The following is a 26,506-nucleotide window of genomic DNA, read 5'->3' as shown; positions in this document are numbered from 1 at the left end:
CTGACGTCTTTTTTTAAATGTTTGAAGACATGTTTGAGTTACGAGGTGCAGCTTGTATGAATCAGGCTTTCTACTCCACGAACAAGAGCAGAACATATGCTTTCCAGTCAGCCACAACGATTTACAAAAAATGCCCTGCAAAGAGAAAAGCAACAGCTGCATTTGCCAGTTATTTCTTGTTTTACGGTTCGGGCTTCGTTTTTAGCCGAGCCTGTCCTCAGCTTGGATCATAAACAGCAGGTAAATGAATTCATTGAGACCGGAAGTTTTAAAAAAAGAGAAGGCTGCATGAATTGACTCTCTCTCCATGCGATAGTGACTGGTTGTAACCGGCAAATGCAGATGTTACCATAGTCGTGCTCCTCGCGGATCTCGTGCTGGCCGTCCTGCGCGCCCTGCACCCAGGAGGCCACCGTCACGTAGTCGGCCACGAAGCTGGGGATGTGGCACTTGATGATGGCCGTGTTGCCGCGCAGGACGTGCTCGTCCATCACGTTCACCGAGTACTGCTGCGTCACCACTGCGTCAGCAACACACCGTCAGTCCGAGTCCACGACACACCACCACCACCCGCAGCGATGTCGCGCCCAGACAAGTCGCGTTCAACAGTTTCGACAGTTAAGTACTCAAAGAATTTTTAAATTATTTCAATCAAAACTATTCAAAATTATCAGACGCTTCAGTCTGAAATGAATTTTTAGGGGATTTGAGCAGAAATTTTCAGAGAATGTTGTTAATTATAGATTCAGACTATCAAGTCTTACAATACATGTCTGAAGTTTTAGAATTTTTTCAACAGTAAAAATTTTGGAACTAAGAAAAGAATTGAGTGATCTAAATTCAAAATGATTCGCTTGGGAGGGGCCAGGTGTTTCCGCGAAAGGCGACGCCATTGCGCAACCCGCACGTGGCGCCGCCGCTTCGCAACGACCACCTTCCCCGTGCGGCAGTCCGCCTTGTCCGGGGCGACGCGCTCTGTCCACTTCACGCTCCGGCCTGCCCACTGCACTGCGACCTGCAAACTCCTGGAAAAGTCCTGGAAAGAAGAGGGTCGTGTAGACACGGCGTGCTTCCTGCCTGTCTGTTTACCGTAGTCGGTCGGGCTGGGCACGTAGCGGCCGCCCTGGGAGTCCTCCCAGTTGCCGATCTCCACGTGGTCCGACACGAAGGACGGGATGTTACACTTGAACACGGCCGCGTTGCCCTTTATCACAAACACATCGTACACCTGCGCCTCGTAGTACTGATTCACCACTGTAACAGCAACAACGGCAGCGGGGCCGCAGGTCAGACAGTGGCCGCGGCAGCGCGGTGGTGGTGGTTCCTGTGGGGTTAGTGGGTGGTTCCTGTGGGGGAGAAAGAGTTAGTCGTTCCTGCGGAAGAGAGGAGAGTCATCATATGGCAGTGAAGGGCCGTCGGAGATTAAAAATTCCTCAGTCATTGAATTTTTTAAGACAATTTTCATAGTGATTTTTAAAGGGGCTGTCGGAGATTAAAAATTCCGCAGTCAATGATTTTTTTTAAAAAGACAAGTTTAGTTGTATTTGTTTTTTTTTTAAATTAGAAAGTCGACAGTAATTTGTATATATTTTTTAAAATTGACTGTGAAGTTTGGTTCCGACGGCCCTCCAGGGTGCACGACGTGCCAGGGCTGCGCGAGGGCTGCGCTAGGGCTGCCATTACCGTAGCCGTCGTCGGAGGGCACGTGGGACTTTCCGTCGTCCGACAGCCACTCCACGACCTGCACGAAGTCCGCCACGAACGACGGCACCAGGCACCTGAGCGTGGCCGCGTTGCCGCGCAGCACGAACTCGTCGATGACGCGAGTCTGGTAAAACTGGTGCACCACTAGAAACAAACAAGCGGGTAGAGACTCGCGGTGCTGCTGCTGGTCTGCGGGAGAAGGTTTGGGTTAGTCTCGGCTCGGCGCGGAGGCGGACACTCCAGAACGTCAGCTGAAACCTGCCTCTACTGGGTGCATGCTCGTGGCCGAGTGGCTATCGACGCCAAGCGCGGGGTGAAAGGACGCGGGTTCAACTACCAAAACCCCCGCGCGTGAAAAAAAATTAAAATTTTGATACTCGTTCTGAACTATTACCGTAGTCAGCGTCCGGGCGGTAAGAGTTGCCGGCACTGTCCACCCACATCTCAACGTGCACGAAGTCCGCCACAAAGCTGGGGACTTCGCACTTCATGACGGCCGAGTTGCCTCGGATGACGTACTCGTTGTCCGCCTCCACCTCGTACGACTGAGCCACCACTAGAAAACGCAAGGCGGATCAGTCACACTGCTGCGAGAGAGAGACAAAGCACGTGCGCATTCACCTGCGGGGGAGAGAGACAGAGAAAGAGGGAGGGGACTCTGTTTACCGTAGTCCGTCTGGCCCTTGCTGTACACATGCGTGTCCCCGGAGTCTGACAGCCACGCGTCAATCGACACAAAGTCCGCCACGAAGCTGGGGATCTTGCACTTCATGACCGCCGAGTTGCCCCGGATAACGTACTCGTTTTCGGCCTCCGTGATGTAGTGCTGGGACACCACTGCGGGGACACAAGGCAAGGCTGCTGTCTGGAGGGGCGACACTCTTTGACACTCTTTGACACACTGTGACCACTGTGACGGCGGCCAGGCGCGCCGCGGAGGCGGGCTCCGCGACGCCTCTGCTCGCTCTGGGGTAGCACGGCGCCGAGCGCGGCGGCGCGGCGTGGAGCATTACCGTCCGGCTGGCCCCCGGGCACCAGGGCCTCCCCCGAGTCCGTGAGCCAGGCCTGCACGCTCACAAAGTCCGCTACGAAGGAGGGGATGCTGCACTTGAGGATGGCCGTGTTGCCGCGGATGACGTACTCGGTGAGGATCTCGGCCTTGTAGAACTGGTTGACAACTACGCGGGGAAAAAGGGCCGGTTAGGTTAGTCGGCGCCCAGGGCGCGCAGGGCATTACCGTAGTCACTGGTCGGCAGGTAGGCCGTTTCGTCACTCGCCACCCACGCGTCCACGCGGACAAAGTCCGCCACGAAGGAGGGAATGTTACACTTGAGCACCGCCGTGTTGCCCTTTATCACGTACTCGGAGACGACCTCCGCCTCGTAGAACTGGGACACGACTGCGGGGCACGCGACACGTTAGTACAGCCGGACAACGCCGACACGCCGCGACACGCCGCGCGCTGCGGTCGCCATACCTGTGGAGTTCGAACCGCCGCACCGCGAGAAACACCCAAACGCCAGCACCGAAAAAAAAAGTTTAAAGAAAACTAGTGTTGGACGATGTGGATGTTTCTTACGGATTAGTCGGGCTCTGCGAGACACTGGAAACACGATTAGGGCAGCTGGAGGCGCCTGGAAAAGGACCGCGGTTCGGGTGTTGTTAGCCAGCAGTTACCGTTGTGACTGTCCTTGGGCGAGTACGAGTGGCCTTCGGAGTCCTCCCAGGACACGACGCTTACAAAGTCCGCCACGAACGACGGGATCGAACACTTGAGCACGGCCGCGTTGCCGCGAATCACGTACTCGTTGTTCACCTCGGACTGATAAAACTGTTGCACCACTGCGGGACAAGAGAGCGAGTCAAGGTTCGAGCCCAGCCGACGGCGCTTTTCTTTTCGGTGCTTTTGCTGCGTTCTGCTGGGAACCTGGCTGGAAAAGGGGAGGCTCTAGCCTAGGGCATGCGGGAGAGAGAGCGTCACTCCGAATTACCGTAGTCGGAACCCGGCGTGAAATTGTCGCCCTGCTCGGTGTGCCAGGACACCACCGACACGAAGTCGGCCACGAAGGACGGCACCTGACACTTTAGCACCGCCGAGTTGCCCCGGATCGCGTACTCCTTGTTCACGTCCGTGTCGTAGTGTTGGGACACCACTGCAAACGCCGCAAGGCGAGGCCACACGAGAGGGAAACAAATTAAAAAGATTATCATTGCCTTTACAAATGCCCTATGGCGCGAGAAGGAAAGTCTTAGAGTTTTATAAGAGTCCGATGGAAATTCTTTTTTACAAAACCGTAGTCTTGATCAATAATTTTTTTCACACACGGGCAAAATACTCAACTAACTGTGTTTGGTTCCCGCTCAATCAGCACGAATTAATCTTTAGAAAAAATCTAATGCAAAAGACAAGGAACGACTTACCCAAACGGCATCACCACAGTACAGAGACAAAGTCAAAAAACACTCCTACAATACACTTCGGGGAACAGGGTCACAGTCATCATCGGAACACGCTTATCGTCGGGGGAGGAGCTGCACTGGAGGACTTTCCAAAATAATTTTAATTTTATTTTGAAACAATGGACGTAAATAGTTGGACATTATTTTTTTCTCTCCGCGTGAAAATGAAGCGAACTCGCGGCGAACGAGGTGCGTTCGGAGCGCGGGTTGGTTTCTACCGCCAGCGGGAAGCGCCCGACGAACGACGCGCGGCAACGCGCTGGGCGCGCCAGTGGAGCGGGCGGCCTACCTCGCCATTACCATTACCATTAAGGGCTAGGGGCGCTCTGGCCGACCGCGGTCTGCCCACCACCGGCCACCGCTCCGCGCTCCACGCCGCCAGTGCTGCCACATACGGAGGCACACACTCCCCGGGCACGAACCAGCGTCAACAGGATTGCCAACTCAGCCTGCCTGTTGGGTTAGATCTCTCAGTGCAGCCACCTCCACGCGACCAAACATCCAAAACACAAACAGCAACAACACAGCGAGACGCGAGAGAACAACAACACTGGTAAAACTGAAGCCCACTCGTCCGCTTTATTCAAGCATACAACTATGGTCAAAGACTGTACGCTTTGAAGTCAAGCGTAGAGGAGAAATTCTCCCATGTATTTAGATAAGCGGTAGAGGGAGTGGATCGGAGAACGACTCTTGAAGAAAGGCGTAAAATACGCTCCAGTTCTACCAGTGAACAACAAAAACAAAACAACAACAAGGAGCACCGCCAGCCGCAACCACCCCACCCCATCGCGCTGCCGCCCAACGTACAGTGGGCCAGAAGACCGGTGGAGGCGGCCAAAACTCTTGACGCGTTTTGAGCTCCAGAGTCGCTAAATGGGTCTAGAACCGAAAGTGTGACCCCACCATTGGATTGCTTTCCGAACGAGAAATCTATTGGTGGGGGCACACGCTCGGTTCGAGTCCTGCTTAGCTACTCTGATTCTCAAAACGCGTCTAGAGTTTCTGCCGCCTGCGCCGTTCTTCTGGCCCACTGTGCACCGCCCCCGGATCGGCTCGGCACGTGGCGCCCCCTCGCGGCGGCCGCCGCAAGCTCGCCTCGCCGGCGGCCCCGGCAACAGGTGGGCCATCGGGGCGTCGCCAGGCGTCGCGCGCCGCGTCCGGGACGGCCCGGGAGCCCCCACCCCCATCACCACGGCCCCGGTCGATCCCCGGAAGGGTTTGCCAGCGCGCCAGCCCCACAGCACGCAGCGGACCCTGCGACGAGTCCGGGCCCGGCGCGCTTGGGCAAGGCCGGCCAGGCCCTCGGCGCAGGGCGTAAGGCGCAGGGCGCAAGGCGCAGGGCGTAAGGCGCAGGGCGTAAGGCGCAGGGCGTAAGGCGCAGGGCGTAAGGCGCAGGGCGTAAGGCGCAGGGCGTAAGGCGCAGGGCGTAAGGCGCAGGGCGTAAGGCGCAGGGCGTAAGGCGCAGGGCGTAAGGCGCAGGGCGTAAGGCGCAGGGCGTAAGGCGCAGGGCCGTAAGGCGCAGGGCGTAGGGCAGGGCGTAAGGCGCAGGGCGTAAGGCGCAGGCGCTTAAGGCGCAGGGCGTAAGGCGCAGGGCGTAGGCGCAGGCGAAGGCGCAGGCGACCATCGCCCTTCCGCCGCGTCCACGCGGACCTTCCGCAATTTCTTCCGGCATCTTTCCGCATTTCACTGCCTTGACCGAACCCTTGCAAAGTACCCGAACGTGTCGACATGCTTGTCTAGCGTCAGTCGGGAAATAACGTTTCCGACACACTTCCCCGACTTATTTCGATAAAAAATGCCAGTGCTCTGACATTGAAGAAATTTTGTAGGCCTTGGCAGGAACCAAACTTCAGCCCGAAATCCCGAATTTTGACGTCAGAAAGTGACATCAATTTTTTAGAGTGCCCTGCACTGCCGGTCTGAAATTTAATTCGTTTCAACTAAAACCCTGCGGTGTTTGCATCCCAAATCTCAGCCCACTCCGTCCCTGGAGTTCCTGGAGTCCCTGGTTGCGGCGAGGCGGTGCGGCGAGACGCGAGTCCTCCCAATAATGCAAACGCGATGAGAGATTAATCAGAGGTTCAGAGGAAACGACTCCAAACGAACTCGGTTCGCTGTCGGTCAACTCGGAACGGGATTTTTCGTTTGTCTTTCCCCTGCCCGCCTCGCGTCTCGCCTCGTGAACACGAAAATGACAACACAATCAATAGGCACCGCCAGCCAAGCATGCCGCCACACAACACGAGTGAACGAGGCACCGGTAAAATATCGGTACCAACAAACACAAAATCTTACAAATTTCCAAACATAATTAAAATGGCACTTTTTCGTTAATTTTGTTACGATTGAGTTCAAAATTATTATTTTTTCTCGGTACTTAGATATTGTAATTGTCTGACTTTAATTTATTTTTTTAATTTTTGCAAGCTTTGCTGACGGAGCCAATCTGGACACGTATTTTAGGTGGGAGGGGAGGGGGAGGGAAGCACCGACGACAGGGCAGCGCACCGCACGCTGAATGCGAGCAGTGCCGCTCTGTCTCCGTCGCACTCGAGGGGCATCCCGTCGGGGTGCGAGAGAGACGGAGCGAGGAGTGCGCACAGCGGAGTCGTCGGCCAGCTGGCCGGCGAGGAGGCGCGTGCACGCAGCCTGACGAGCGATTCTGTCTCTCTCGCTCCCATTACGGAGAGCCCCATGAGTGCGAGAGAGACAGAGCGACTCAATGACTCGGCTGGCCAGTGCACGCGTCGTCGTCACGGCCGTGCTCGCTCGCTGCTTCGCTGTGCGTTCCGTGCGTCCGTGGCACGGCACTGATCACAGGCATTACGGGGCCCTTCTGCACATGCCGCCGATGTCCAGCTGCCCCGGGGCACAGTGGGCCAGAAGACCGGCGCCGGCGGCCAAAACTCCCGGCGCGTTTTGAGCTCCAGAGTCGCTAAATGGAACTTGAACGGAGCGTGTGACCCCACCGATGGATTTCTCGTTCGGAGAGCAATCCATTGGTGGGGTCATACGATCAGTTCCAGTACCATTTAGCGACTCTGGACCTCAAAACGCGTCCGGGATTTTGAGCGCCTCCACCGGTCTTCTGGGCCACTGTGCGGGGGGAGGGGAGGGGAGGGGGGAGGCCGTCATCGGCCGGGGTACGGACCTGCGCGCACGTTGACATCGCGGGAGTGCACGGAGCCGACGGGGTTCCTGGCCAGGCACACGTACACCTGTGCGTGCACCTCCTGACGGTAGTCCTCCGCGCGGAAGGGCGGGAACACCAGATTGCCGTTCGGAAGGACCTAATAAAGCACACACAAAACAAATTTAGCAAAGAACAAAGTAAATCAGTGTTTGAACCAACGCTTTCCGGTCCCGGAAACTGCGGCGCTAACCGCTCGGCCACAGTACCTGGCGGAGGCCGGGGACGTCGGTGACTGCGGTGCCGTTGGAGCGGATCCAGACGATTTCCGGGTTGGGGGTGCCCATGGCGGAGCACTCCACGGTGGCGCCGGTGGTGTTGGAGAAGTCGACGCGGTTGATGGGCTCGTGGATGAACAGAGGGCCGGCGCGGTCGTCCTCCACGGCGGCGGCTGCAACACAACAAACTCCATTAGGATTGGGAGAGTACGCGGGCAACGAGGCACAGTGGGCCGGAAGACCGGTGGAGCCGGCCAAGACTCTGGACGCGTTTCAAGCTCTACAGCCGCCTTAGAGAACTCGAATCAAACGTGTGACCCCACTGATGGATTCGTCGTTCCGAGAGCTATCCATTGGTGGATGTTCGGTTCGCGTCCCATTTATCCACTGCAGCTCTAAACGCGTCCGGGATTTTGAACGCCTCCAGCGGTCTTCTGGCCCACCGTGCAAGGCAGGCGAGGGATGAAACCGGAAATCTGTTTCGCAGCACCACGACAAGGAAAACAACAATGTCAACGACAACAACATGGTTGTGACGTCGCGAGATGACCCCGTTGGCGGCAGGGCGTCCGTCCGTCCGTCCAGGACGACGGGCACGTCAATCCAATCTCATCTCTTTCATCCGCCAACAATGGCCGCATCGGCCACAATGAACGCCTCTGTGGGAGTGTGTGTGTAACAGAGAGAGAGAGAGAGAGAGAGAGAGAGAGAGAGAAGAGAGAGAGGAGAAGGAGAGGATCGTCGCTCGACACCAGGCTGCGGGTCACGGTGACTGGGCAGGACGGGAAAGGATAATATTGATTAATTTCAGTGACACCGATGCCGATCCGAGCGCACGCGCGTGCCTCCGTGACGCAGGAACAGCACGACACGATCAAAACGGTCAAAAATGTCTTTGAAAAATCGTGTTTTGGGCCGACTTTAAGCAGCCACTGCGTCTTATCCGAGGCGGGCCTTCGTACTTTCTCAACGGGCATTTGGTCTTTGGACCTTCCATTTGCATGCCTTAGTTACGGAGTGCGATTATCCGCTTTAGTTTGGGAGCAGTATTGGCTCAAAGTTGATCAAAACGGTCAAAAATGCCTTTAAAGTCGGTTTTGATTAACTTTGAGCCAGTACTGCACCCAAACTAAGGCGGATAATCGCACTCCGTAACAAAGGCATGCTAAAGGAAGGTCCAAAGACCAAATGCCCGTTGAGAAAGTACGAGGGCCCGCCTCGGATCAGACGCAGTGGCTGCTGAAAATCGGTCCAAAATACGATTTTTCAAAGGCATTATTGACTGTTTTGGTCAACTTTGAGCCAACACTGCTCCCAAACTAAGGTGGATAATCGCACTCCGCAACAAAGGCATGCTAAAGGAAGGTCCAAAGACCAATTGCCCGTTGAGAAAGTACGAAGGCCCGCCTCGGATCGGACGCAGTGGCTGATTGAAGTCGGCCCAAAGCACGACTTTTTAAGCAGTTTCCTTTCGAGTTCCCCACTTTGAGCCAATACTGCTCCCAAACTAAGGCGCATAATCGCACTCCGTAACAAAGGCATGCTAAAGGAGGGGTCCCGTGGGGTTGCGAAATTTTTCCTGGGGGTCGCGGAAATATTTGGCTACAAATTTGGGGTCGCGAGCCGAAAAAGGTTGAGGACCGCTGGCCTAGCCGGTCCAAGGACCATCCTCCTCGACGCCGTACTGCTCGGAGCCCCAGCCGGCCCGCGGCCCGTGATTGGCCGCCTGCCCCGCGTCGCCGCGTCGTGCTCGGCCACGTGGGTCGTCTCGCGGCACAGAGGCGCGGCGCCGGGGGCCCTCCCTGGCCGCGCCCCATGGCAGTGCTGCCGGCTCGGGGGGCGCCGGCCCACTGAGCGAAGCGGAGCTAGCCTCTCCCTCACTCCGCCGCCTTGGCCGCGGCGGGCGCGGCGCGCGGGGCCGCGGGGGCCACCACATGCCGGGCCGCGTGGGGCCTTCCCTGCGTCCCGCGGCGTCCGCCAGAGCGCGCTGGCGTCGCGTCGCCGAGCCCCACGGCGAGCTGGGCGCTGCCGCGCTGCTGCGCGACACAGGCCCCCGCCGCGCTTTGTTTTGGAGGGAGGGGCCCAAGTGCCTACAGTGCCGTGCCGCCGTGCCGCCGAGCCGCGCGGGGGTGGCGGACTAGGGCCTGCTTCAGCTGGTTGCAGCCCCACTCCGTGGAGCCGTAACGCGAGTTTGCATTAACAATGCACGCTGAGGTGTGACCCCTTGCAGTAGCCGCGAGCGTAAGGGCGCCGCTCTTCGCCCCGAGGGACCCGCGTTCGACTCCCGGCAGCCCCCTACATTTTTCAACGGGCTCGTAATTTTTCAGAAGGCCCTCGGTTTTGCTTTGCTTGGCATCATCGTGGAAGAGCATTTTTCTGCACCCCGCTGGGGTCGGTACGGCGGAGGCCACGGCCGCGGGAGGTTCTCCAAACAGGACTCGAACCGAACGTGTGACCCCACCAATGGATTCCTCGTTCGGAGAGCAATCCATTGGTGGGGTCACACGTTCGGTTCGAGTCAGATTTAGCGACTGGAGCTCTCCGGGATTTTGACCACCTCCACCGGTCTTCTGGGCTACTGTGCGGTGGTCACACTCGTCCTTGGACAGGACTTCCACACAGAAAACTCATCTTCGTTGAGCAAACATGTCTTCGTCTGAGCGGGCTGGTGTGTACTAAATCTCACTGGACCGCGCTTGTTCGCAGCTGGCCTCTCCTAGTGGCCGAGTGACGCGAGAGACGCGAGAGGCGCGGATGCAGAATGCCCGTTCGTCTGTCAAACACACAAGGCTGCCGTTTGCGGCGAGGAAACAACACTTTGCGCGACTGTACAGTACCGGCCGGTACGCCAGGCCCGGCCAGGCCCGGCCAGGCCCCCGCAACTCGCTATCGACTTTGTTGCCATTTGTTCTTTCTTTTTTCCACGTTGGCATTCCTGTTGGCGGGAACGGCGCGGGGGCCGCGATGGACGAATGTGCGCCACTGCGTGCGTTTTCAGCCGCACTGGCAAGATGCCCCATCCGGCATCCCCCCTCCCTTTTTCCTCGTATCGTCCGACGCGCGTTTGTTCTCGTTGAATTGCTAAGAGGCGGCAGGCTGGACGAGCGGCGCGGTGCGGCGCGGTGCGCCACGCGGAGCAGCCTTGCCTTGATTCCGTTCATTTGAAAGAGCGCATCAGGGATTCCAAAGTTGACGCCGACGAGACGCCGAAGCGCAAATCTCATTTTTGGCTCGCGGCCGTTGGGAGCATTGCGAACCGCCGAAGGAGCAGGGCGTGAGTCACCCGCGTACCTCTCCTCTTCTGAAAGCAATGTTCGCTGTCTCTCTCGCACTCATGGTGCGTCCCGTGCAGGCGCGAGAGAGACAGACCGACGGAAGCGGTGCTCGGAATGAGCCTGCTGACTCACGGGTCCTCCTCGTTTCGTTTCGAGGGGCTCAGTGAGACATCTCCCACGGGCCGCGGTGCCGCGGTCGGCAAGGCGACCAGCACTCACACTGCATGCCGTATGCCCGGCCACGCTGCGACACTGCGGCAGGCACGTCGCGGCACAGTGGGCCAGAAGACCGCGGAGGCGGCCAAAACTCCAGACGCGTTTGGGGCTCCAGAGTCGCTAAATGAGACTCGAACCGAACGTGTGACCCCACCAATGGATTGCTCCCCGAACGAGGAATCCATTGGTGGGGTCACACGTTCGGTTTCGAGTACCGTTGAGCGACTCTGGAGCTCAAAACGCGTCTAGAGTTTTGGCCGCCTCCACGAAAGTGACGTCATAGTGGTGGCGGGAAGTGAGCGGCGCGCGATATGCGACTTGATGTCTGCGGACGTTGACACTGCACTGGCCTCCCCGCCCCCGCCAAGCACACACTCAGAGGCCTTGTCTGCCTGTCCCTCGGGATGCATGGCACCAAAATTATTATTTCGTCCTAACCGACCACAAAACACAACACGTCAACGCAGTAAACTCGGTCAACATTTATTAAGGTCATCCCATGTGATGCCAAAAAGTGATTTTACAAAAATCTTTGTGACAGTGCAGTGCATTGGCGGACGGTCCCCGGGGCACACATACACTTAATCATCGTCACACTGACCAGCCGCAATCACTTCATCACCAGAACGAGGACGCGCGCGGTCAGGTCCGCCATTCGGCCTCCAGAGTGAGTAAGTGTGTGTGTGTGTGTGTGTGTGTGTGTGTGTGTGAGTGTGTGTTTTTTTTCTTTCGACGATAGGGGCCGTCCTGGAACCAGACCAGACAAATCCTGCAATCCATTGATAAACATACCCAGTCTTCAGTACAGCGCCCGTCTCTGGATGCAAACGACATGGGTTCGATCCCCGTCGTCGGCCTAGATTTTCTCTCCTCGGTGCGACGGCCCTGCCGATTCACCAATGAGGCTCAGAAGTGCCGCTTAGCATTTTCGGGTCGAGAATTGAATTTTAATCCCGCTTATGAAACCGCCTGGAAACGGCATAGCAAGGCGGTGCTGGGCCCCGGGCGCCCCAGTCACGTCGGCAATGTTGTTAAAAGCCGCTTGATCAATCCGCGGGGCTGCCGTGTAATTAGGTCGCGCCGTCTCTCTCGCACGCACGCGCCCGGCCCGCAGCCCACGCAGCCGTCTCTCTCGCACCCACGCGGGGGGCCCCGCGAAGCCTCATGCAAAAACGTACAAAGTCGACGACAAAGGCGTGTGCGCCAAGTTCAAAATATTTCAAAGTTCGAAAGAAAATAAATAAAAAATTACAACTTTTGCAAACGAAAAGTTAAAAAATTTAAGTTGTTTTGGGTCAACTCCAGCGGCTCTGTGGTGGTGCGCCGGCTAGGCGGCTAGACCAAAGTGGAGCCACAGGTGGTGGGCGTCGCGGCGTCGCCTCTGTCTCTGATTGGGCGCCTCGCGTGATGACGCCACGTCCCGCGATGTCAACGTCCACCTCAAATATTGACGGTAATTGTAAGGCACGCCAGGGGCACGCCAGGGGCACGCCAGGGCCACGCGGAGACGGGCAGGGCACGACGGGGGGCCGACGGGGCCGACGCCTGTCAGTCTGGGTATCGGCGATGGTGTCGTCCGGGAAGGGGTGAGGTGAGGTCAACGTACAAAAAAGGAAAAAAAAAGAAATTGTAGGTGGTATTGAACCCACGTCAAACAGGCTCAGAATAGGGATACTCAAACCGCTGGTTTAACGAGTCCTCTACTTGCATCTGCAGATAGTACAAACAATGCGAACTTTAACATAGGCTCCCTAAAAAACGAATAAAACTGGGGGAAAGTTGTCGGGAGTTGAACCCACGAAATGCATGATCCGGAGCATACACGCTGACCGCTCAGCTAACACACCCGGCAATTTAGGGATGGTCCCTCGCCCGCCAATGCGCGCGCGTTTGATCGGATTGACGCCCCGCGGGCGAGACGGGCCGAACGCTGGAACACGCACCGCGGGGCCGCACGCGACAACGCAACAGGAACGAACAGGAAGGTCGATGGACAGTCGCCACGCTGTCTCTGTCCCACCCCCTCGGGGCTCCCCGCAAGTGCGACAGAGACAGAGAGCCTCTCTTTGGAATCGGTCCGCCGCGATTGGCCCCAAGAACGCCACGGCTCACAGTGGGCCAGAAGACCGGCGGAGGCCGTCAAAATACCGGACGCGTTTTGAGCTCCAGAGTCGCTAAATGGGACTCGAACCCAACGTGTGACCCCACCAATGGATTGCTCTCCGAACGAGGAATCCATTGGTGGGGTCACACGCTCGGTTCGAGTCCTATGTAGCGACTCTGGAGCTCAATACGCGTCTAGGGTTTTTGACCGCCTCCACCGGTCTTCTGGCCCACTGTGTCCCGGACACAGGGCGCATACCGTGCCTACCATGCACGCATAGTTAAATACCCTCCCCTCCCCTCACGTGCGCGTGCCTGTCTTCCAGACGGCCCAACATGCATCCGGTTACGCCCCTGGCAGCCCTTAGCGGTGCCGCCTTGCCCGAGGCTCGCCCGAGGCCTTGCCGCCTTGCCGCCTTGGCGACGCCGAAGGGTCATGACTCTCTCGATTTGGAACGGCTCGACACTCAATACCCTGCACGCCCTGGCACGCCCTGGCACGCCCTGGCACGCCCTGCACCGCGTCGGGCGGTCGGACCGTCACGCGGCACGCCTTCGAGCGGGCGGGCGGGCGGACGGACGGGCCGACAGACAGGCGGACAGACAGAGTGACACAGTGGCAGACAACAAGTTAAACATTAAAGGTTAAGAAGAAACAGTTTGAAAGAAGGTTCAGTGGGATTTGAACCCACGTCCACACGATAAAAACGGTTCCTTGTTTTACCAGGAACTCCCTGGTAATCGCCCGTGTCTTTTCCATAGGCTTCGTGGGAAAACCAGGAACCGTTTTGTACCGTGCATTCAAGTTAAAGACCAGACTATTTCGAACCGTTTTCCCAGACCGTGCCCGAGCTAAAACAGAACACCCAGCAAATATGTCCCTATGCATGCAATTATTTCCAAGACGGGCGGAGAGAGAACGGGGGAGGGAGGGAGAGAGAGAGAGAGAGAGAGAGAGAGAGAGAGAGAGAGAGAGAGAGAGAGAAAAAGAGAAAGAGAGAGAGGCACTAGGCTAGCCAGACATGCAACCAGCCCGGCTCATGGTCAAGGGGTGCTGCTCGCCCACTCTGGACGGCGACTCCTCAGAAAGGAAGTGCACAGCAAAAACAAAACTCTCACTGCAAAGCAGCCCACTGCCAAAACGGGCGAACCAGGAGCTTCCACTTCCAGTGCCCCAACGTCCGCGAGAGCGACTAGAGAATCAACTGTCGAACGTTTAACCCGGCCTGGCCGACGATTATCCGCTGCGACAGCAGTTGGTCCTGTTTATGCCCGCTGCTGAGGATGCCCGGCAATTTCGGGACCAGTTGCTCAATCCAGATTGCACGCCTGTTGCTGGCACGGCCTGGCAGCGCGCGGCGCGGATTGCAGTTGGGAATGGCGCGCACATTGCGGTTCAGCCGACACCTAGTAAGTGCCACCCATAGGCTGTGCAACCTGCAGGCGGTGTTACGTGTTTCGTGCACTCTAATACGAGCCCGGTGCACTCCGAGGCCTGCTCTGGCGCTCTAGCCTGCTGCCGGGCGTCCGCCTTGCGTCCGCCTTGCGTCCGCCTTGCGTCCGCCTTGCGTTCGCCTTGCGTCCGCCTTGCGTCCGCCTTGCGTTCGCCTTGCGTCCGCCTTGCGTCCGCCTTGCGTCCGCCTTGCGTCCGCCTTGCGTCCGCCTTGCGTCCGCCTTGCGTCCGCCTTGCGTCCGCCTTGCGTCCGCCTTGCGTCCGCCTTGCGTCCGCCTTGCGTCCGCCTTGCGTCCGCCTTGCGTCCGCCTTGCGTCCGCCTTGCGCCCGCCTGCGTCGCCTTGCGTCCGCCTTGCGTCCGCCTTGCGTCCGCCTTGCGTCCGCCTTGCGTCCGCCTTGCGTCCGCCTTGCGTCCGCCTTGCGTTCGCCTTGCGTCGCCCTTGCGTCGCCGTCGCCTTGCGTCCGCCTTGCGTCCGCCTTGCGTCCCCTTGCGTCCGCCTTGCGTCGCTGCGTCCCTCCCCCCTTGCGTTCGCCTTGCGTTCGCCGTCGGCCGGATACTTAGCTGATTGATAGTGCAGGCTGCCTGTCTGTCCGTCCGTCTTTCTTCCCTGAACCCCCCAGGAGCACACAGGGAGTGGTCGAACCAAGACGAACCCACTCCCTTTTCCAATATAATTCACCGACAGAGGCGGTGGTGCTGTTGCTTCCCTTTCAAGGAACCCGCCACGCTGCAGGCGTTAGCTTCTGTGCCCCCATTAACATGGCTTCGCCAGACTTCCACCTGCTCCTTCCACAAAATTGTTTTGTCCATTTTTGAAAAATTTCAATTTTTTTGAAAGACTAGAAAGAGTACAATATCGGTCGGTGAAAGGCGCGAGAAGCACTCTGCATCGGCGAAAGGCGCAGCCGAACCATTAGCGACATTGTTTTGTTTGATGTTTGGTCGCTTTCCCAAGGCACCGCCGGCACCACCACGGGCACCGCCACGGGCACCGCCCTGTGACTGCCAGGAGCCGCCAAGCCTCGCGAAGCTCCGCGACCCAAAGGCAAAAACCAGAGCCCAATCAGCGGGCCGTGAAGGACCGACTCATCTAATGGAAGCGTCCTGCCCCGGGAGAAAACGACACGAATCTGTGCCGAGATCGATGCACAGTGGGCCAGAAGGCCGGTGGAGGCGGCCAAAACTCTAGACGCGTTTTGAGCTCCAGAGTCACTAAATGGCTCTCGAACCGAACGTGTGTGACCCCACCAATGGATTCCTCGTTCGGAGAGCAATCCAATGGTCGTGGGGGACACGTTCGGTTCGAGTCCCATTCAGCGACTCTGGAGCTCAAAACGCGTCAAGAGTTTCGGCCGCCTCCACCTGTCTTCTGGCCCACTGTGCGCCGCCAACAGTGTACCCACCAGGCAGCGTTTAGTGGAGACACCCTTCACTCATTACACCGCAGCAGCTGGCATGCCTTTCTACGCTCGCCGGGCGACTTGGAGCACGCTCCAGCGGTACGCCGCACCTGTCACGATGTCACGTTCTTCCCACGTTCCTTTTCACGTTCAGTACAAACGCGAATGGACGTTGATCGGGGCACGCGTTTGCAACGCTCTAGTTGCGTGTTGCAGCGCTCGTGTCACGCTCCGCCACGCTCCGCCTTGCTAAGAATACCGCTGAGGGAATGCCCGCCATGCAGCGACACTGCTGGCCGATTTCCACCGCCACAGGAAGGGGGCGCGAATTCCAATTTCGGAAAAAATCTATGGCCGAGGTCATTTTTGGCAATCCACAAAAAAGCCCCACTCTTAAGGCCTTACGGTGAAATGCTGCACTACCATATATGGTGAAGATTTTCTCAATAATACAAACGAAATTCGTCAAAATATCAACAAGGTCTCAATGGTTTATAAACTCAGCTGCACCACCATAATATGGAGAATTTTCACCATGGTATAGACAATCTTCACTGTAAAACTTTAAGAGTGCTTTCGTCCTTTGGAAATAATTCCCTGGAAGCTGAGGCCCGTGAGCCGCTGACGTCACTTGGAGTGCACCGCCTTGGCAACACGTGCCACTCCACTCGTTGCCATGGCGACGCCGCCGTCCCCAGATGATTTTGTGATGAGGATCACAGCCGCGGCTTGCTCTCGGCCGAGGTCCTCTCTGGTCGCTCGGCCGAGTCGCTCTGTGCCTCTCGCTCCCTCGCGCGACGCGCCGTGAGTGGGAGAGAGACAACGGCGAAACGAAACGACGCGCACGAAAGGGCTGCGCCGGGCTGCGCGGCTCGAATACCAAGCAGTGACACCTCGGCTGCAGCACGGCTGGGAGGCAGAGGCCGAACGCACATCAAAGAAGCTGGCCCTGCAAGCTGAGTTTCCTGCCATTTTCATCCCTTTTCGACTTTTCATCACAAGTCACACGCACTTTCGATTACCCGATTCACCATTTTCTGCGCAGAGCGAAAGGCAGGACTCTTGTGGCTAAACCACAGCACAGTGGGCCAGAAGGCCGGAGGAGGCGGCCAAAACTCTGGACGCGTTTTGAGCTCCAGAGTCCCTAAATGGAACTAACCGAGCGTGTGACCCCACCAATGATTGCTCTCCGAACGTGGAATCCATTGGTGGGGTCACACACGTTCGGTTCGAGAGCCATTTAGTGACTCTGGAGCTCAAAACACGTCCAGAGTTTTGGCCGCCTACACTGGTCTTCTGGCCCACTGTGCACAGTGGCGACGGCGATGCGACATTCTGAGGAAGGGAAAAGGGGGGGGGGGGGGCTTTCCTCGCCCCATCCCACCGCGCGGTGTCCAGGCTTGAATACGCCATCAACTGGATCCATGGACTCCTGGACGAGCCACCTGTAGGAGGTCCTGCAGGATGGCTGGCAGGGGCAAGGCGGGCACGCCCGCAGCGCTTGCGGTGTGGCGGTGCAGCCTGGCCGGGGTCCGCAGGCGCTGTCTCTCCGTCTCCGTCGCACTCACGGGGCGAGCCGGCGTGCCGCGGGGGCGCGACAGAAACAGAGCGGCATTCTCCGGGCCGCCGTGTAACGACCTGCTTGGCGTCGCTTGGCAGCGGAAGTAGAGACCGGGCGGCAGTCAGGGCCCCACACTAGTAATTCCGCTGATTGCACCGACAGTGCAGTGGCTACTCTTTACGGCCGGCCAGCGCGGCAGCCGAGAAGCAGCGCCTTCGGGAACCACTCGGGAAATCGCCGAACGCGCTTCGGGAAGGGCGCCGCCCGGCACCTCCGGATTGCGGTACGGGCAAGTCACAGCCACATTGCGGTTCGCGTTCGACGCCGAACCCCCGGCCGACGTCGTGACCGCAACCACTTCCTGATGCACCCTCTGACTTCCCAGTCTGTCTGTCTGTCTGCCTGTCTGTCTGCTCGTCGGCGACGTCGCCGCGGCGGGCTCCGTGCTGGGGGTCCACGCCCCCCAGCCGGCCCAATGAATATTTAGAGCGAGTTTTCCCTGAAGCACGACACCGTCTACGCGTGCGTGCGTGCGGGTGCCTGCCTGCAGGCTGATTCGGAGAGTCGTTTTCGTCGCTCTGTCTCGCTCGCACCCATAGGCAACGCCCCATGAGTGCGAGAGAGGCAGAGCGACGAAAACGACCCTCGGAATCGGTCTGCTGGCGTGCATCGTCTGGCATCGGCTGGGTGGCCGCACACCCGCACACCACTACACCGCACACGCCGTGGGGAGAATACACTGAGAGTCGCCGAGATCGAATTCGGAACCGGTAAAGCTTGCTGTTCAAAGAGCGGAAAAGGAATCCCTGAGAGGACTCGAACCGAGCGAGTGACCCCACCGATCGATTGGTGGGCCACACGTTCACGTTCACGCGGCGAAGCCTTCGTTCCGTTCTTCGTTCCGAGGTGCGCTGGTCGGGGTTCGCGTGGGCCGGGCCGGCCGGGCCCTGGCAGGGGATCGGACTCACAGCGGCGGTCCTTTCTGAAGGCGGGGCGGCCGGAAAGGCGTCCACGCTCGCGCCGAGGACCGAGGACACGCCGAGGACCACCAGATGGCTTGGCCCTCGCGGGGAACAGATGGAGTAAGTACCCCTCTCGGTCTGTCTGTCTGTCCGTCTGTCCGCCCGCCCCACCTCATACATCACAATTTGTCCGTGTAATGTCCTCATAAAGCCTCGACGAGTATCACTCCCTGCTCGTCCTTCTCCGAGTCTTTCAAGGACTCCTCCCGATCGCTCGGTCCGTTCCATCACTACTGGACCGCGGCCCGGTCTGGCCCAGTCGCCCAGTGAACCAGACCGCCTCGCCGAGTCCCGTGTGGCCCGATGCCCGATGGCCCCGCTGCCGTATATGGACTGCCAAAACACTCCATTCGATTTCGAGAGCGGCGAGTCCGTGTGTGTGTGTGTGTGTGTGCTGGCCAGCGCGGTCTGTTTCACCAATTATCGTCCGCTTCTTCCCACTTGCAGCCTCGACCTCTCCACCGCGCCTCGCCTCGCGCCCCACCCCGCCCCGTTCGAGGCTGCCTGATGAACTGCATTCAGCCCGCTTCGTACGCACCGCCACAAGAGTGCCAATAATGACAGCAATAACAAACAACAACACCGCCAATCGCCATGTTGTTGTTTTTCTGGCGATGTGCGCGGAGGCAGCCACGCCGATGACGGACTTGGTATGCGACTGGAGCCCCGGCCGGCCGGACGCGCGGTCCTCGACGGCACCCCCGGCTCCCCCGGCTGGTTCAACCGGGTTCAACGCACCGCACGTCGCTGACGACGACGCCGGCGACGTGTCGCGTCTCGTCGACGGACGCGGCCACCATATCGTTTGCGGTAAAGACCCTATTCACACACCGTCGGTCCCGGCTCGACTCGGCCCGGCCCGGCCCGGCCCGGCTGGACTCGGAGCTCGGCTCGGACGCAGCCGGGGGCCCCGGAAAGGCGTGCGGCCGTTCTGGCACGCGTCCATCCAATACCCAATCCTCTCGGACAGCGAGCACGGTAGTGTTCGAGATTGGGCGGGCGGCGACGCCATGGCGCGCCCGACGTCTTTGCCGGCCGGGCGGCCGCCCAGCCCGCCCAAACGCTCGTCGGGCGGGGCGGCCGCCCGGCCCGAGATTTCAGTCCGGGCGGCCAGTTACCCGTGCGCCCGACCGGCGTTTTGCCACCTAGATGGCAGCACCTCTCGGGTCGAGCACAAGGCGAGGGGTGAGGTGCGGGTGGAGGAGGCCGTTTAGGCGCGAACAGGAGTCGAACCGGAGACAACTTCGGCTGTTCGGTTTTAGAGTGTCCGAAGCTCGCCGGGGTGCGGCGCTGCAGTCTGCTTTTCCGTCGGGCGGTGACCGCCCGCCCAATCTCGATCACTAGAGCACGGCCGCGGCGCGCACGGCCTGCAGACTGATTCCGAGAGTCGCTTTCGTCGCTCTGTCTCTCTCGCACTCGTGGGCCATCCCTCGAAGGTGCGAGGGGAACAGAGCGACGAAATCGACTCCCGGAATCAGTCTGCTGTAGGCCCTTCAGCCCTTTAGGACAGACACTCGACTTGGCAGCCATAAGCAGCCGGCGTGTTCATTACAGAGGGCTACGGCCGAGGCGAGGGCCGTCCCTTGAATCCTTGATTGCCTCCAATCGGTGGCTGATGGCCCCAGCACACCTCGGCCACACACACACACTCACATACACAAAGCCAAAAAAAACCTATTTCAAAAAATAAAATAAAATTTAAAAATTTGAGTGTTTGAACCACCAACTTGCTACATCCGTGATCAACTCCTTTGACCCCGCGACCACGCCCCGCTTGCACGGACGCCCAATGAGCTCATCTACTTATCGTCCCCGGAAGAGAGGGGGAGGGGGGCGAGCGGTGTACATCGTTTGTCCGTCCGACGTTTGTCCGTCCTGCCGAAATTTGTCCGCCCTCCCCTTCGCTTAAATTTTTGTCCGCCCGACGTTTGTCCGCCCGACGTTTGTCCGCCCGACGTTTGTCCGCTCGACGTTTGTCCGACTGACGTTTGTCCGATCTCATTTCAGGAAAGAGGGAGGGGGAGAGTATAAAATATTCCACCACGTCAGTGACAGATTAGTCGTCGGGATGGACGAAGAGGAAGCGGCCACGCTGGGTTGCCTACCTCCGAGGCGGGCGGGTCCGAAAAGGAGCCTGTCCGTGTCACTCCCACCAAAGTAGGGGTGGGAGCGTCTTTGATGCCCCCTGGCAGCCGATGGGGCCCCCGGCATTTGGGCCGGCCACCAGAACTTCCAGGTTCCCGCGGTGGAGGTCCTTGGCGTGGTCCTCAGGCCGAGCGAGCTTGGTGCTGCAGTGCAGGGCCAAGCGCGACAGTGTTGCGCAGCCCAAGCGCGACAGTGTCGCGGCAGGGAAGCGCGACAGTGTCGCGGCAGGTGACGCGCGACGATGTCGCGGCAGGGGAAGCGCGACGATGTCGCGGAAGCCCAAGCGCGACAGTGTCGCGGCAGGGGAAGCGCGACAGTGTCGCGGCAGGGGAAGCGCGACAGTGTCGCGGCAGGGGAAGCGCGACAGTGTCGCGGCAGGGGAAGCGCGACAGTGTCGCGGCAGGGGAAGCGCGACGATGTCGCGGAAGCCCAAGCGCGACAGTGTCGCGGCAGCCCAAGCGCGACAGTGTCGTGGCAGCCCAAGCGCGACAGTGTCGCGGCAGGGAAAGCGCGACGGTGTCGCGGCAGCCCAAGCGCGACGGTGTCGCGGCAGCCCAAGCGCGACGGTGTCGCGGCAGCCCAAGCGCGACAGTGTCGCGGCAGGTGACGCGCGACGATGTCGCGGCAGGGGAAGCGCGACGATGTCGCGGAAGCCCAAGCGCGACAGTGTCGCGGCAGCCCAAGCGCGACAGTGTCGCGGCAGGGGAAGCGCGACGGTGTCGCGGCAGGTGAAGCGCGACGATGTCGCGGCAGCCCAAGCGCGACGGTGTCGCGGCAAGCCAAGCGCGACAGTGTCGCGGCAGGTGAACCGCGACAGTGTCGCGGAAGGGGAAGCGCGACAGTGTCGTGGCGGGGGAAGCGCGACAGTGTCGCGGCAGAAGAAGCGCGACGGTGTCGCGGCAGGTGAAGCGCGAGTATGTCGCGGCAGGGGAAGCGCGACGATGTCGCGGCAGGGGAAGCGCGACAGTGTCGCGGCAGGGGAAGCGGGAAAGTGTCGCGGCAGCCCAAGCGCGACAGTGTCGCGGCAGGGGAAGCGCGACGGTGTCGCGGCAGGTGAAGCGCGACGATGTCGCGGCAGCCCAAGCGCGACAGTGTCGCGGCAAGCCAAGCGCGACAGTGTCGCGGCAGGTGAACCGCGACAGTGTCGCGGAAGGGGAAGCGCGACAGTGTCGCGGCAGCCCAAGCGCGACAGTGTCGCGGCAGGGGAAGCGCGACAGTGTCGCGGCAGGGGAAGCGCGACAGTGTCGCGGCAGGGGAAGCGCGACGATGTCGCGGAAGCCCAAGCGCGACAGTGTCGCGGCAGCCCAAGCGCGACAGTGTCGTGGCAGCCCAAGCGCGACAGTGTCGCGGCAGGGGAAGCGCGACGGTGTCGCGGCAGGTGAAGCGCGACGATGTCGCGGCAGCCCAAGCGCGACGGTGTTGCGGCAAGCCAAGCGCGACAGTGTCGCGGCAGGTGAACCGCGACAGTGTCGCGGAAGGGGAAGCGCGACAGTGTCGTAGCGTGGGAAGCGCGACAGTGTCGCGGCAGGGGAAGCGCGACGGTGTCGCGGCAGGTGAAGCGCGACTATGTCGCGGCAGGGGAAGCGCGACGATGTCGCGGCAGGGGAAGCGCGACAGTGTCGCGGCAGGGGAAGCGGGAAAGTGTCGCGGCAGCCCAAGCGCGACAGTGGCGCGGCAGGGGAAGCGCGACGGTGTCGCGGCAGGTGAAGCGCGACGATGTCGCGGCAGCCCAAGCGCGACAGTGTCGCGGCAAGCCAAGCGCGACAGTGTCGCGGCAGGTGAACCGCGACAGTGTCGCGGAAGGGGAAGCGCGACAGTGTCGCGGCAGCCCAAGCGCGACAGTGTCGCGGCAGGGGAAGCGCGACAGTGTCGCGGCAGGGGAAGCGCGACAGTGTCGCGGCAGCCCAAGCGCGACAGTTTCGCGGCAAGCCAAGCGCGACAGTGCAGTCGCCCTGCACTGCAGCACCAAGCTCGCTCGGCCTGAGGACCACGCCAAGGACCTCCACAGCGGGAACCTGGAAGTTCTGGTGGCCGGCCCAAATGCCGGGGGCCCCATCGGCTGCCAGGGGGCATCAAAGACGCTCCCACCCCTACTTTGGTGGGAGTGACACGGACAGGCTCCTTTTCGGACCCGCCCGCCTCGGAGGTAGGCAACCCAGCGTGGCCGCTTCCCCTTCGTCCATCCCGACGACTAATCTGTCACTGACGTGGTGGAATATTTATACTCTCCCTCTCCCTCTTTCCTGAAATGAGATCGGACAAACGTCAGTCGGACAAACGTCGAGCGGACAAACGTCGGGCGGACAAACGTCGGGCGGACAAACGTCGGGCGGACAAAAATTTAAGCGAAGGGGAGGGCGGGCTGGTTTACGGGCTTCTTTCGTCGCCTCCGAGCCTCCCTCTCATGGAAACAAGTCCCAGCGGCGCCATCACACTTTTTTCTGCCTTCCGCCGCTGTAGGACGCCCGCTTTAGATTAATTTTAATTTTTCTTTAATGTTTTTGTGGTGTACCTGGCGAGACATTGCCGTGGTCCCGGAAGGACGCGGCGCGTACACGCGTTTTACACGTGTAGGCACGCAGAGGCCCCACAAACGCAGCGGAGTGTCTCCGTCGCACTCGTGGGGCGCCCCGTAGGGGTGCGAGAGAGACAGAGCGACGAAAGGACCCTTCGGGACGAGGCGGCTGTGCTTCGGGTCGCTCGCAAGACTAACAGGGAAGCCCCTGCTCCGGTCGGGGAGTGTGGGGGGGAGTGGGGCCTTTCTAGAGTACTGCGCGGCCCCGGCCGAGGCCCCGGCTACCTCCCAAAGCACATGCTGTACCGGCCGGGACACCTCGGCGGCGACACCCGGGTCCCCGACACAAGTCCCACGGACCCCCTCCCCAACATTCTCATGGTAATGGCCGTCAAGTCTAGCCCTGTTTCTCCGCGTTCAATCTCCATGTCGTTATGAACGCAGGCACGTCCGACGAACCTTCTCCAGCGGGCTGCTTCACTGGAAGGTGTCCCTGCGCACGCTCTTCGCCCGCTGGAGAGAGGGAGAGAGAGAGGACAGAGAGAAGACAGAGAGACAGAAAAGTTAGGCTGGAAATACACGATTAAAAGACCTGACTAATTATTTTCAGAGTATGGTCGAAACTAAAAATTATTTTTTTTGATCAAATAATTAGATAATGAATGGACCAAAACTTCTCCGGTTGCAAAATAAATAGATTGATTTCCTGCAGTAGTTTTTGCTGGGATATCGCGGCGAGCGAGAGGCGACTGAGGCGAGTGCAGATTAGCCAACAAATGGGGCTGCCCTACAAGGCTTGCGCGGCGCTCCGATCCGATCGCGGCTGATTCGATCCGGCGGGATGGGGCAGGTCGGGGTGGGGCGTCCCACAACCTCCTAGTAGCCGCGAGGTTAAAGGCGTCGGTTTCTTGGCCCGAACTCCCGGGTTCAAATCTTGATTTTCCCCCAAAGAATTTTTTTGTGAGTTCTGAATATAAATCAAATTTCAGTAAATTTTTTCGTGACGCGGAGTGTTTACCTGGAACAGTGGCCCGCAGTGCGAAGTCGCAGTCACGGCCGTGGGACACGTACAGACAGACAGACAGACAGACAGACAGACAGACAGACAGACAGACAGACACGGCACTGCCGCCCGCATTGACGGGCTGCCCTGGACGAGTCTCCCGCAGGGAGTTAATCTGGATGGATTGTGTAGTGTAGCAACACACACACTCACTCACACATACATACACGGCCGAAAGTCACGACTTGGATCTATAGCTCCTCCAGCAAAACCTTCGGCACAGCTGACCGCAGAGTGGAACTGATATGACTCGGAGGCGCCTGTTGCTCGACCACTGCGCCCCGTCCCAGTCCCAGCCCAAGGCAGCCCGAGGCAGCCTGAGGCAGTCGAAGGCCGAGGTGCAAACAAGCATAGCAATGTGGACCGCCATTATACCCCCACCCCCGCCGCACCCCTCACACCGCACATTGCAATGCAACTGGCTGGAACTTTTTTGCACAGTGGGTCAGAAGACCGGAGAAGGCGGCCAAAACTCTTGACGCGTTTTGAGCTGCAGGGCCGCTAAACAGGACTCAGACCGAACGTGTGACCCCACCAATGGATTCCTCGCTCGGTGAGCAATCCATTGGTGGGGTCACACGATCGGTTTAAGTCCCATTTAGCGACTGTGGGCTGAAAACGCGTCCGGGATTTTGACCGCCTCTTCGGTCTTCCGGCCCACTGTGACCCGCCTGCTCTGCCTGTTGGGCTTGGGCACACAGGCCTCGCCAATCGAATCAGACTCTGCCCATTCCCTTCGTCGCCCCGAACACGCGCGGCCACGCGGTCACGGAGCGACGAGGACGACACGTGTATGTGGGAACGGCGAGGTGACACGCCCCTCAAAGGACTTAACGCACTCTCATAAAGATAAAGAGCCACCCCTCTCACGCACACGCACAGCGCACGCAGCGACCCTTTCGCCGCCACGCCGCCACACGGTGGCTGAGCGCTGATCGTCATCTTGTTTACACCAATTCAAACGCCTTCACACACACACACACAGAGGTACACTTTGAAGTATACAGGCCTTATTTACACCGAAGACACAGCACGGCGTCATGGCGCTTCCGAGAAGGCCGCGGGATGGAGCGCGGCTCCCGGAGATGCCGCCCTACGCACACACACGCACACACACACACAGACTGTCATCCCAGTGTGATACCATCTTCCGGGTGGGGCATGCCGCGCGGCCTATCCTGACTGATAATGGTACCTGACTGGGCTCGCTTGAGCCCCCACGGTACACTCCGGGGAAAACGAAATGTACAGCATGCTTCTTGTTCTGTGCGCTTGTGTGTGTGCGTGTGCAAAAAGGGGGGGGGGGAGGCGTAACAGAGGGGTGTGTGTGAGCTCTCATGGCGTGACCGTGTTCAACGCAGCCGGACAGGTCACGGCGATGTTCCCTTTCGTTCATTTCATCCCTGCTCGATTCGGCAGCCCACCGATAACACGGACAGACGGACGGACGGACAGACGGACGGACGGACATGCAGACAGACGCGGCTTGGAATTGGTTCCGATCGCCCCGTCAATTCCAATTAAAATAAGGCAGGCGGTCTCCGCGACACCGTGGCCATGCAGGCTTTGCTCATTACCACCGACAAATGACATAATGAGAGACGAGCGGACAGACAGACAGACAGACAGACAGACAGACAGTGTAATGGACTCGGCGAAACGCATGCGACCAGTTCATATGCACGCACAACTGTGCCAACAGATGGGTGCCGAAAGACACTGCGAAAAACAAAGTCGAATCAAATCGACTTTTCATTTGCTTAAGAATTAAAAATTACTTTCATTTTTTAAAAAGATGCTGTTTTTTTATTTTATGGGTTTTCTTTTTTTTACAGTGGAAAGGACCGGCGGTGTCCTTCATTGCTCTAATTTTCCCATTTCCCTTGGTGAGGCCCAGAAGTGGCAGCGGCGCGTGGCGCCTGCCTCGGAAATGCGTATGACCCTACACCCCCACACGGACAGACAGACAGACAGACAGACAGACGGACAGAGAGACGGACAGACAAGACAGACAGACAGACCGACAGGCACAGCAAAGGAAGGGGCAGAGGCATGACCCAAAAAAAGGAAGAAGGGAAGCGTAGTTTGTCCAGGCTTCTAAATTTGGTGGTATCCCCGGCGGGCATGGGACGCACATTACGACGCCGGGAAAAATGCTTCGGAGTGTTGGTACCACT

The 26,506-nt window shown here is 59.2% G+C and overlaps 1 protein-coding gene across 42 annotated transcripts in view; it reads right to left on the bottom strand.

Moving 5' to 3' along the window:
- LOC117638915 (Down syndrome cell adhesion molecule-like protein Dscam2) overlaps positions 1–26,506 on the bottom strand; it is a 102,247-nt gene that overhangs the window by 47,865 nt on the left and 27,876 nt on the right. For 24 of the 42 annotated variants that reach the window (XM_034374096.1, XM_034374134.1, XM_034374118.1 and 21 more), the window contains exons 3-5: positions 7,567–7,748; positions 7,319–7,457; positions 2,371–2,541 (exon numbers count right to left, since the gene is read on the bottom strand). In XM_034374096.1, the coding sequence (XP_034229987.1) occupies positions 2,371–2,541; positions 7,319–7,457; positions 7,567–7,748 (492 nt within the window). Of the gene's footprint in view, positions 1–349; positions 521–1,089; positions 1,255–1,683; positions 1,849–2,098; positions 2,261–2,370; positions 2,542–2,941; positions 3,104–3,381; positions 3,547–7,318; positions 7,458–7,566; positions 7,749–26,506 lie in introns of all 42 variants that reach the window. The other 18 variants (XM_034374133.1, XM_034374124.1, XM_034374132.1 and 15 more) reach the window with 7 other exon arrangements.

Source organism: Thrips palmi, unplaced genomic scaffold (assembly GCF_012932325.1).
Source record: "Thrips palmi isolate BJ-2018 unplaced genomic scaffold, TpBJ-2018v1 HiC_scaffold_10, whole genome shotgun sequence".
Lineage (NCBI taxonomy): Eukaryota > Metazoa > Arthropoda > Insecta > Thysanoptera > Thripidae > Thrips > Thrips palmi.
The sequence above is the reverse complement of the archived record's forward strand: the minus strand, read 5'-3'. Positions and strand labels throughout refer to the sequence as shown.